This window comes from Trachypithecus francoisi, unplaced genomic scaffold (genome assembly GCF_009764315.1).
Source record: "Trachypithecus francoisi isolate TF-2019V2 unplaced genomic scaffold, Tfra_2.0 Contig00168, whole genome shotgun sequence".
NCBI classification, from domain to species: domain Eukaryota; kingdom Metazoa; phylum Chordata; class Mammalia; order Primates; family Cercopithecidae; genus Trachypithecus; species Trachypithecus francoisi.
Genome location: NW_022680498.1, coordinates 339292 through 351580, shown reverse-complemented (window position 1 = coordinate 351580; position 12289 = coordinate 339292). Strand labels below are relative to the sequence as shown.

The following is a 12289-nucleotide window of genomic DNA, read 5'->3' as shown; positions in this document are numbered from 1 at the left end:
TGTAATGGACTATGGAATGGAATGGAATGGGATATGGAATGGAATGTAATAAGGAATGGAATGGGATATGGAATGGAATGTAATATGGAACGGAACGGAATGGAATGGAATGGAATATGGAAGGAAATGGAATGAAATGGAATTCAATGGAATATGGAATGAAATGGAACGTGGAATGGAATGTAGAATGGAATGAAATATGTAATGGAATGAAACGGAACAGAACGGAATGTAACGCAGTTGAACAGAATATGAAATGTAATGGAAGGAAAAGGAATGTAAGGGAATGCAATGGAATATGGTAAGAGATGAAACAAGGAATGCAATGGGATGGAATATGGAATGGAATGGAATATGGAATGGAATGGAATGGATTGGAATATGGAATAGAATGGAATATGGAATGGAATACAATATGGAATGGAATGGAATATGGAATGGAATGGAATTGAATGGAATATGGAATGGAATGGAATATGGAATGGAATGGAACGTGGAATGGAATGGATAATGACGTGGAATGGAATTGAATTGAATACGGAGTGGAATGGAACATGGAATGGAATGGAATGGAATATGGAATGGAATGGAATGGAATGGAATATGGAATGGAATGGAATATGGAACCGGATGAAATGGAATGGAATGGAATGGAATGAAATGTGGAATGGAATATGGAATTAAATGGAATAAGGAATGCAATGGAATGGAATGGAATGGAGTATGGAATCAAAGGAAATGGAATACGGAAAGGAATAGAATGGAATGGAATAAGGAATGGAATGGAATGGAAATGGGTGGAATATGGAATGGAATGGAATATTGAGAGGAATGGAATGGAATGAAATGGAATGAAATGGATTATGGAATGGAAGGGAATATAAAATGGACTATAGAATGGAATGGGATATGGGATGGAATGGGAGGAAACGGAACATAGCGGAACAGAATGAAATATAAAATGGAAAGGAAGTGAAAGGAATGGAATGGAAAGGAATATGGAATTGAACGGAATATGGAATGGAATGGAATGGAATAAAATGGAATATGGAATGGAACAGCATATGAAATGGAATGGAATGGAATACAAAAAGGAATGAAATGGAATGGAATATGGAATGTAATGGATAGGAATGGAATATGAAATGGAATGGAAAGGAATGGAATGGAATATGGAAGGGAATGGAATATGGAACAGAAGGAAATGGAACGGAATGGAATGGAATTTGTAATGGAATAGAATATGGAATGGAATGGAATATGGAGTGGGATGGAATGGAATGGAATGGAATATGGAATGGAATGGAATACAAAATGGAATGGAATATGATATGGAATGGAATATGGAATGGAATGGAATATGGAATGGAATGGAACATGGAATGCAATGGAATATGGAACGGAATGAAATCGAATGGAATGGAATGGGATAAAATTTGGAATGAAATGAAATATGGAATCATATGCAATATGGAATGGAATGGAAAGGAATACGGAATGTAATGTAATACCAAATGGAATGGAAAATGGAATGGAATGGAATATGGAATGGAATGGAATATGAAAAGAAATGGATAATGTAATGTAATGGAATATGGAATGGAATATGAAATGGAACGGAATGGAAGGGAAGGGAATGGAATGGAATGGAATATTGAAAGAAATGGAAGAAGGAATGGAATGGAATGGAATATGGAATGGAATGGAATATGGAATGGAATGGAATATGGAATGGAATGGAATATGGAATGGAATGCAATAAGGAATGGAATGCAATAAGGAATGGAATGAAATGGAATACAATATGGAAGGGAATGGAATGGAATATGGAATGGATGGAAATGGAATGGAATGGAATGTGGAATGGAATGGAATGGAATGGAATAAAATGGAATGGAATGAAATGTGGAATGGAATGGAATGGAATAAAAAGTGGAATGGAATATGAAATGGAATGGAATATGGAATGGAATAAAATGGAATATGGAATGCAATGGAAAAGAATATGGAATGGAATGGAGTGGAATGGACTGCAAAGGAATATGGAATAAAATGGAATGGAATGGAATTAAATTGAATGGAATATGGAATGTAATGAAATGAGGAAAAGAATGGAATTGAATGGAAAGAAATATGGAATGGAATGGAATGGAAAGGAATATGGAATGGAATGGAACGAAATGTGGAATTGAATGGAATGGAATATGGAATGGAATGGAATGGAATATGGAATAAAATGGAATATGGAATGGAATGGAATATGGAATAAAATGGAATATGGAATTGAATGGAATATGAATGGAATGGAATGAAATGGAATGTGGAATGGAATGGAATGGAATAGTATGGAATGGAATGGAATAGTATGGAATGCAATGGAATATGGAATGGAATATAGAATGGAATGCAAAGGAATGGAATAGAAAATGGATTGGAATGGAATATTGAACGGAGTGAAATGGAACGGAATGGAAAGGAATGGAATATGGAGTGGAATCTAATGGAATTTGGAATGGAATTGAATAAGGAAGGGAATGGAATATGGAATTTAATGGAGTACGAAATGGAATGGAATTTGGAATGGAATGGAATATGGAATGGAATGGAACATGGAATGGAATGGAATGGAAAATGGAAAGGAATGGAATATGTAATGTAATTGAATATGGAATAAAATCGAATGGAATATGGAATGGAAGGGAATGGAATGGAACATGGAATGAAGTGAAATAAGGAATGCAAAGGAATTGAATTAAACGGAATATGGAATGGAATGGAATGGAATATGGAATAGAATAAAATGGAATGGAAAGGAATGGAAGGAATAAGGAGAATGGAATTGAATGGAATAGAATGGAATGGAATGGAATAGGAATAGGAATGGAATGGAATATGGAATGGAATGGAATGCAATGGTATATGAAATGGAATGGAACGGAATATGGAATAGAATGAAACGGAATATGGAATGGAATGGATCGGTATATGGAATGGAATGGAATATGAAATGGAATGGAATTTGGAATGGAATTGAATGGAATGGAATGGAACATGGAATGGAATGGAATGGATGGAATATGGAATGGAATGGAAATAAATGATGTGCTAGGAGATAATTTACACTCTGTTTTCATTTCATCACCATGTAAAATTATCTTGTGGCTGGGCATGGTGACTCATGCATATACTCCTAGCACTTTCTTTGAGAGACTGAGGTGGAAGGATAGCCTGGGGTCAAGAGCTCAAGACCAGCCTGGGTAACAAACAGAAAGAAAGAAAGAAAGACGTTCCATATTGAACAAAGCAAGACCCTGTCTCTACAAAAAGAAAGAGAGAGAGAAGAAAGAAAGAATAAAGCAAGGAAAGACAGACAGAAAGGAAGAAGGAGAAAGAAAGAAAGAAAGAAAGAGAGAGAGAAAATAAATCTCTTACATTTCAATATTTGAGCAGACAGAAAACAACCCAAAACAAAATTAGGGCCCACACCCATTAAGATGGCTTTACCAAAATAATAGAAAACAACAGGTTCTAGCAAAGATGTATAGAAATTATAACTGTTATGCATTGCTGAAGGGACCATCAAATAATGCACCCACTGTGGAGGCCTCAGTGACAGTTTCTCAGAATACTAAACACAGAATTACCATTTTATCAGAATTTGCACTTCTGGGAATGTGCCTCAAAGATTGAAAGCGGGATCTCAAAGAGATAATTATACACCCTTGTTCATAGCAGCATTATTCACAAGAGCTAAAAGGTGGAGGCAGCCCAAGTGTCATCCATTGGATAAACGAGATATAGTATGCACACACAAGGCAATATTATTCAGCCTTAAACAGAAAGTTCGGACCCATGCAATGGCATGGATGAACCCTAAAGACATGATGCCAGCAGAAATAAGCTGGTTTCAAAGGATAAAGGTTGTTTGCTTGTCCCTCTATGGGGTATCTAGCATAGTGAAATGCATAGAGGCAAAAAGTAGAATGATGTTTTCCAGGTATGAAATTTTGGTTTGGGAAGATGAAAAATACCTGGAGATAAATCGTGGTACTATGCTTATACAACAATGTGAATTTACTTAATGACACTGAAGCATACACTTGAAAATGGTTAAAATGTTGTATTTTGTGTATTTTGTGTTTGAATAATTTAACACAGTCAAAAAGAAAAAGATTTTTATTCAGTGCAGTTTCTCTACTTCCAAGAACAATAAAAGCAAACAGGACTAGGAGAGTGTGCCTGAGTCTCCAGGACACCCTTCCTTCTGTGCAAGCCCCACAGCATCTTAACAGACCAATAGAGTTGAAGGTGCTTCATTGCAGGTGACACAAAATAACATGAGAAAGTCTGGGGGTCACCATGATGGTAGCAGTGAGTGCCTGACCCAGTCCAGGAGCTGCCACTAGTGCAACAATAGCCAAAGAAGTGGAGATGAAGCTGGTGGCAGTGGTAGCAGCCTCTACAGCTGGAGACGGTCATCCGCTGTCCTATGAAAATGGTTCATAGTTGATATATCTGGCAAAGATATGTCAATGATAGTGGTATATTTCATCCAGAAGCAAGCAAACATGAAGGAAATGTCCCTCAGTGCTTTGGTCAACCTGGCATGGCAGTCTCCAACACAGGATGAATATTTTACCATTTCTGGATAAATAATGGGAGTGCATGATGACCATTCAGACACCTGGGGAAATGACTAGGCTGAATAACATTGTTAAAACAATGAGGAAAGAAGGAGATTTATTCTTGGTAAAGAAACACCTGGATCCAGGGAGTAAAGACCTGAAAGAAGATTGCCCAAGATGTGGACTTTTGGATCAGGACCTTGGTAACACAGATCCTATTTATGACAACCAAAAGCAAAGCAATGCCCTGTCTACGAGTAGGAATCTGAATGGGGGAACTGAACAGGAAGCAGCAGAAAAGAGGAAGAGGAGCTTAGTGCTAACAGCAGGATGAGATCTCAGAGAACATCAAGAAGGCCCAGAGGGACCCTTTGCTTTCTGCTCAGTGCCTTCCCCCTTACACCTTTTAGAACACGCATTTAACAAAGATGGCTACTGCTATATTCTAACTGAGCCTGATCCACACACTCTTGGTCCTCAGAAGGTTGAAGACTTCCAGGCAGGAGAACTTATTCCTGGAGACCTCCACAGTGACTGCCTCTATGAACAGGTTTTGTTAGCCTAACTTGATTGAGCTCCCCAGGTAAAGATCTCCAATGGCCAGCTGGCTGACTGTGGTTGGAAAGAAGGACTACTCTGTAAGGCCTCTCATGGGGCATAGAAAGGGACCTGGTACTTTGAAATCACCATGGATGAGCTGTCACCAGACACCACTGCCTGACTGGGTTGGTCTCAGCCTTAAGGTAAATATCAATCTCCCTTAGGTTATGATAAATTTAGCTACTCTTGGAGGAGCAAAAGGGAATTAAGTTCCACCAGTCCACAGACAAACAGTACTCTTCTAGCTTTGGGCAGGGAGAGTTATTGGGATTTATATTAATCTTTCTGAAGACACAAAGACAGCCAAGTTATTGCCTGATACTTACAAAGATGAGGGTTTGATAAAGTACAAGAATTATTTGTATTCTGAGGAAAAAGACATTTTAGATAAAGCACAGAAGAACCTGAAACAGATTCTGCACAGTAAAATAATATTTTATAAAAGTTGTGTCAATTAAGATGTTGCTTAAAAGGTATTTTTGAGGGAGTTGATTTCCAGTCATCTCACTGGAAAACAGCTGCATGGTTTGCATTAACTTTGGACTGTGCTGCAAGTGTCTTCCAAAGGATCTCACTTATTCCCCTATGAGTGACATGGGCTGGGACACTGTGGTAGAGCACACTCTGGCTGATGTCTTGTATCTCCTGGAGACAGAAGTGAATGGGAGGCACAGTCCTCCATGGGAACCCTGAACAGGTCTCTCTTTCTTTTCAAATATGGACTTTCTGGGGAATAATACTGGATGGCTTTTGTTGTTGTTTGAACTCTCTCAAACATTCTCTCAAGATGCTGCAGAACATAGCATATCCATTTAGCAAGTTAAAAGGATGAATAAGACTGTGAGAGACTCCCTGTTCGTCATCATTCTTCTTCCACTTCTGGTGACTGCTCTTATATTCTGTGCCATCAGCCAAAAGCTACTGATCCCAGGATCTTGTAATCCCTCTGTAAAACTGGTGCCATGCTGCACACTTTGCCAGCTGGGACTGTTTATCTTATTGTATTTTCTAAGAAGCAAATAATCTTGTCCAAATAACTAACATGTTTAAAGACATTTCCTCTGTGGGCACTGATTCCATGCTGTTTTCCAAGGAAGTGGTGAGCCTGTTTCTGAGAACAACTGAAATTGGTGACCGTCCCTTTGAGACCAACCAAAAAGTGATTGCCTTTTGGTGTGGGTTTGGTTTTGTTATTGATTTTAAAACATACCTTTGAACACTGACATCTCTGAAACTACTAGATCTCTAGAAGTGTAATTGTGAAAGAAGCTTGCTTGCAGCTTTGACAAAATGGGAAACTCTTCCCAAATAAAACTTGTTTTGAAGTTAAAAAAAAGAACAATGTGAGATTGGAACCTGGGAGGTCTGAAGATCCCCAAGAGCACTCTCAATTCTGAAGCTGATTGTAAGACAAGAGCTCCCAACAGCCCTTCACTTCTTGTGGTTCTGTAGAAGGACTCACATAAATCACTGAAAACTGTGACATTCATTAATATAATTTTTCTACAGGAAAATAATACAGATTAAAATAATTCAAGGGAAGAGGCACATGGGCAGAGTTCAGGAGAATTCCAAGTACAAGCATCCAGTTGTCCTCTCCCAGTGGAGTAATAGACAATGCTCCATTCTGCTGGCAACAATGTGTGATTCTATGTAGGAAGCGTTGCCAACCAGCAAAGCTCACCCTGGCTTGGTGTCCAGAGGACTTTTGAGTGATGGGGTGGGTGAGAGTGGGATTGTTATGTAAACCTTGATGATCATCCTCATGGCTCACTTGAGTTTCCACTGAATTGACAATGAAATTTCAACCTTCCACCTTTGGTCATTTTCTTTTTAAAAATTCTCTAAAGTAAATTATTTAAAAAATTCTCACTTAAACCACCTGTTCACTTAATATAATGCTCAACACAAATAGTTTCAAAAAGTCAGTTATGTCATTAAAACAATTGTTTAGTCATTCAAACATTCAGATAACAATGAACACCATGTAGCACTAAAGTCGAATTGTAGTCACGGGGCAGGATTTCAGCAACAGCAAGAGAAAGTAGAACAAATAGGAATGAGCGAAGAATAGACAAGTAATGGGCGTGAATTGCCCTGGAAAATATTGTGGCGATGTCCAAAGATAAATCAATAGTTATTTGTTGAACATGTGAAAGACCACGCATTTTCAGTCCAGGAGAGCCACCAGGGGGCGGTCGGGGTCTCTTGGATTGTAAGAGGCTCAAGAGAGTCAAACTAAATGAACCCTGCACAGTTGCTCACTGACTCATATAAATGTTAGAGCAGCTGCTTCCTCCCACAGGGCAAATCCACAGCACACAGCCACCCTGGGCTGGCCCCTCACAGTGTAGCTGCTCTCAGGACTTGCACCTAGGTGGTGATAAAGGCAGTAAAGATTTGCATACAGCAGCACACAACACACCCCCTCCCTGTGGAGAGCTCAATAGGAGATAAAGAGCCATCAGAATCCAGCCCCAGCTCTGGAGCCAGGGGTCTCTTCCAATATCAGCGCCATGGCCTGGACTCTGCTCCTGCTCCAGTTCCTCCTCACTTGCTGCCCAGGTTAAGAGAGATTTCAAATACCAGCCTTTGGAGGGATCCTTGTGTCTCCCCTTCTAATTCCTAACATGTGTCTGTTTTTTGTTTCAGGGTCCAATTCTCAGGCTGTAGTGACTCAGGAGCCCTCACGGACTGTGTCCCCAGGAGTGACAGTCACTCTCACCTGTGCTTCCAGCACTGGAGCAGTCACCAGTGGTCACTATCCAAACTGGTTCCAGCAGAAACCTGGACAAGCCCCCAGGGCACTGATTTATGCTACAAGCAGCAAACACTCCTGGACCCCTGCCCGGTTCTCAGGCTCCATCCTTGGGGGCAAAGCTGCCCTGACACTGTCAGGTGCACAGCCTGAGGACGAGGCTGACTATTACTGCTCACTGTACTATAGTGGTGCTCAGCACAGTGACAGACTCATAAGAGGAACCAAGACAAAAACCTCCCTGGGTCCTTGTGACGTGGAGATCACATGATCAGACACGCCAGCTCCCAAGACAGCCTACATGGGGAGCAGCCATAGAAAGGGGAAGGAAAGGGTCTGAATTGATTTCTATCCCTTCTTGTGCCCTGAAGTGGAGGGAATGTGAGAGTGATTTGCAGGAATTGAATCAGAGAAAGCAAAAGTTAATTGTTTTATATTAAAAACAAAAAAACAAACAGCAGGATCAGATCTAAAGGCTGAGTCTAAATTCATTTCCTCCAGAAAGAAGCTTCTTCAAATGATGGACCTTCTGAGCTAAGAACAAAGAGAATAAACTCTCTACGTGGATATTATTAAAGTTTATTTTATCGAGTTACTCTCAAAGCAATACATGCCTATTATCAATTATCAATACATTCCTTTTATGCCTAAAATCAAAAAGTATTAAAATCACCAAGTTCTCTGCTAAGCGACCTTATCCCAAGCAATCAGAATAAGGACCTTTCTTCATTTGGATGCATTTTTTAAATTTCTGTTTTTAATATTTGCACAATGGTGATCAAACCTTGTTTGATCTGGTTTTATACACCTTGATGCCCTTGTCATTTAAAGTTAATGTAAGTAGTGTTCCATTTGTTTAAAAGGATAAAATATTTTAATAATTGCTCCTTGTATTTTTAACTGACTACCAGTGAAGTATTCTAGTTTTTACATAATTCCAATTGTTTGCTAGTCAATGATGTTATATGATGTTATTATGAAAACACTCCTGGTCATTTCTGTGGGTTTTGTGAGGTCAGAGAAAATGCCTGTGCTTTTCAGTGGAAAGCCTTGAGAACATTATTCCTGACTTCCCAATGCACAAAATAGAGAAATAAAACTTTCCTGTTCATATTAGTTGGAGCATAAGAGATTGAGGCATGAGGAACAATTTATATCCCAAACTATATACAATGTCTTCGTGCGTGTATTAGAAGCGTGCTTCTCAAACGCTCCGATACCCTTAGTTCTGAAGAAGCTCAAAGTTGGCTAATTCTCTTATATTTACCTTTTTATGTTTTTATCTCAGCCAGCACTTTCTCCTGATTCCAGGGGATTTTTGCATTTCCAATATACCCAGTGAACCACACAAATAGGCTAACTGATTCTTCCCAAGCTCCAGCATTCTCCCTCATGTGCTGATCTAGTGAGGAATTAAATACGAAGAGAGACCCATGGGTTTCTGGCAGCCTGGGAAGTGAGTTCCTGGCTGACCTCAGCTTGCAAATCAGACACTTGTCTCCTTGTTTCCCTTTACTGTTCATTGGGTTTAGCAGCTGTGTTCTTCCAGGTTTCCTGGACAGTGATGGGGCCACACTCTCCCAACTTCCAACCACCCGCTCCTCGAAAAGAATAACCAGACTCAGCATCTTATGTGAGGGGCACAGCCAGGGGTCAGGATAGATTCGCATTAAGTCCCCTCCTCCAAGAAAGGCCAGGGAAGAGGTGTTGTTCCCCCTAATCTGTGTGGCTCAGGAAGCAGAGCTCTAGAAACATCTCCACCATGGCCTGCACCCCCTCCTCCTCACCCTCCTCAGCAGCTGCACAGGTAGCTGGAGACAGGGAGTCAGGGACTGGCACTGGGAGGACCAGGGCTCTGCTTTGCTCCCCTGACTCACTGAGGTGCCTCCCTCACCCTGTGTCTCTCTCCTGACTCTCACAGTACTGGGCAATCAGGGCTCATTTGGTAGCCTGCACCGTCTCTCTGTGGCTAAACCAGCCACCATCTCCTGCACTGCAAGCAGCACCAATAAGGTTTTTGGAATTGTGACCTGACACCAACAATGACCAGGAAGTGCCTCCAAACTGCTGATTCATAGAAGTAAATATCTGACTGCAGGGATCCAGGAAGGATGCTCAGGCTCCCAGTCTTGCAAGGAGGCCTTCCTAAGCATCTCTGGGCTTTAGGCTGAGGACAAGGCTGATCACTCCCATTGGCTTCAGACAGCCCCCGGAGGTCCAAACAGTGCTGCAGTCTGGGGAAGTGAGATAAGAACATGCCAGGTCTCCTAGGAGCATGACCTCCCAACAGTACCACCCACAACCAGGACAGCTGGTCTGTTTACCATTTGTGTGGAGGTTTCTTGGTGCTGCCACTAACCAGGGTCCAAGACTCAGTTCAGGGACAGTGATCTAGACAATACAGCTTTGTTCTCTCAGAGCCAGCCCTCAGAGGAGGCCCTTAGCAACAGCATTGTCAGACTGCCTCAAAAAAATCGGAAAGTCTTTGATTCCAGGAACAGACTGCCCTGGGGACAGACCCGAGAGGAGTCAGGGTAAGAAGGGACAGAATCCAGCTGGGTCAGCCTCAGGTATGTGCACTAATGCAAAGGTCTGTTCATCCTTGTTGTCTACTAAACACCTACTATGTGCCAGGCTCAGGAGAGGGCTCAGGATACAGAATTTACAAGACAGACAGGGTTCCTGTCTTTACAGGGATAATACCTCACAGAAGATTGAGAGCCAGCAAGTCAACAGGAATAGGGTGTATGGTGAGGTATACAAGGGTTGACATGGGCCAGAAGATGGTAAGGAACAAGAAGCCGTTAGGAGGCTGGAAGCAAGGAAGACACAGACTCTGGTTTGAGATTCAGGAGGAAAAGTCCAGCTTCTCTAAGGAAGATGAAAAAGGAGGGGACAGAGTGAAGGCAGATGGTCCAGTTAGGACATGGTGGCTTTGTACACAAGAGAGATGAGGTCTCTGGCAAGTAATGTGGCAGCTGAGCAGGGACAAATGTGTGTGACCCACACCATGGTGAGAAGGACTAGAGGAAAGAGGCGAATGGTTGAGGCCCTGAGTGTGTCCTTGTGATGGAAACCTGACAACAGCCTGTAGCTGTGATCGAGTGTGTCACACTCCTCTTCTCTCTGGAAAGCTCACAGGACTCAGGACTCATTGCTGCCCTTCCCTGTTATTCAATAAGATTAACGTGAATGATCACTTTTCACACTTGAAAAGAGACCTGGTTACTTTCTATTGAGCAAAAGCCCCAAGGGTCAGGACAGAGCATCGTAGAGCACATGGGATGATCCCCTACACATCCAAGGGGCTGCTGCTGTTAAAGCTCACGATGAAACCTCCCAGAGCTCTGTCAGAAACCATGAGAGCTGAGGTGTCAGTGCTGAAGTCACTGATTTGGGAGCATACTGATTTGCAGTCTGTGCGGGCGCAAGAGTCTGAGGACTGAGGCCCAGCACAGGCAAAAGGCTCCCAAGCTGTCATTATGGGGCAGGGTGCTTGTGGCCTCCTCAGTGATGGGCGGTGGGGTGGGTAAAGGTCAGTGAAAAAGCTAGAGAGCAGTGGAAAGGCAGGATTCTGTGTCTGGGCAAGGAAAGGAGGTCCAGCCCCCACCCAGGCATCCTTATTCACCCTTCTCTTTACCTTCCTTCTTCCCTGCCACCTTCCCAGGGCAGGCTTCCAGGGTTGTGGTGTCTCTGCTACTCTTTTTTTTTTTTTTTTTGAGACGGAGTCTCGCTCTGTCGCCCGGGCTGGAGTGCAGTGGCCGGATCTCAGCTCACTGCAAGCTCCGCCTCCCAGGTTCAGGCCATTCTCCTGCCTCAGCCTCCCAAGTAGCTGGGACTACAGGCGCCAGCCACCTCGCCTGGCTAGCTTTTTTTTGTATTTTTTTTTTTTTTTTAGTAGAGACAGGGTTTCACCGTGTTAGCCAGGATGGTCTCGAACTCCTGACCTCGTGATCCACCCGTCTCGGCCTCCCAAAGTGCTGGGATTACAGGCTTGAGCCACCGCACCTGGCCGTCTCTGCTACTCTTTATCCATCACAAACAGAGCAGTGGGGAGGTGATGTGATGACAAAGCTGTCTCCTCACACTCAGCTGTCTAGTTACCATGAAGAATTCCTCTGAAGGATGGGAATGTTCTGTTTGACCTCTGACCTACAGTAAGATCCCAGCCATTTGTGAGGCCAAGATGAATGACCACATTCTGTTTACACGGGATTATTTATAACACACATAGTCAAACAAAACCATCAAGTTCTGCAGAAGTCAATCCATTCTTCAGAATTATAGAAATGCAGGTCTCTCAGTT

General features: G+C 42.1%; 1 pseudogene and 1 gene segment (V, D, J or C); both read left to right on the top strand.

Moving 5' to 3' along the window:
* The first annotated feature begins 4668 nt into the window (after window positions 1-4668).
* LOC117073163 lies at window positions 4669-6301 on the top strand (annotated as a pseudogene).
* A 1384-nt stretch (window positions 6302-7685) lies between these two features.
* On the top strand, window positions 7686-8269 carry LOC117074548. The segment is given in 2 exon segments: window positions 7686-7790; window positions 7878-8269. Coding segments are annotated over 2 exon segments (426 nt in total).
* The last annotated feature ends 4020 nt before the right edge of the window (window positions 8270-12289 follow it).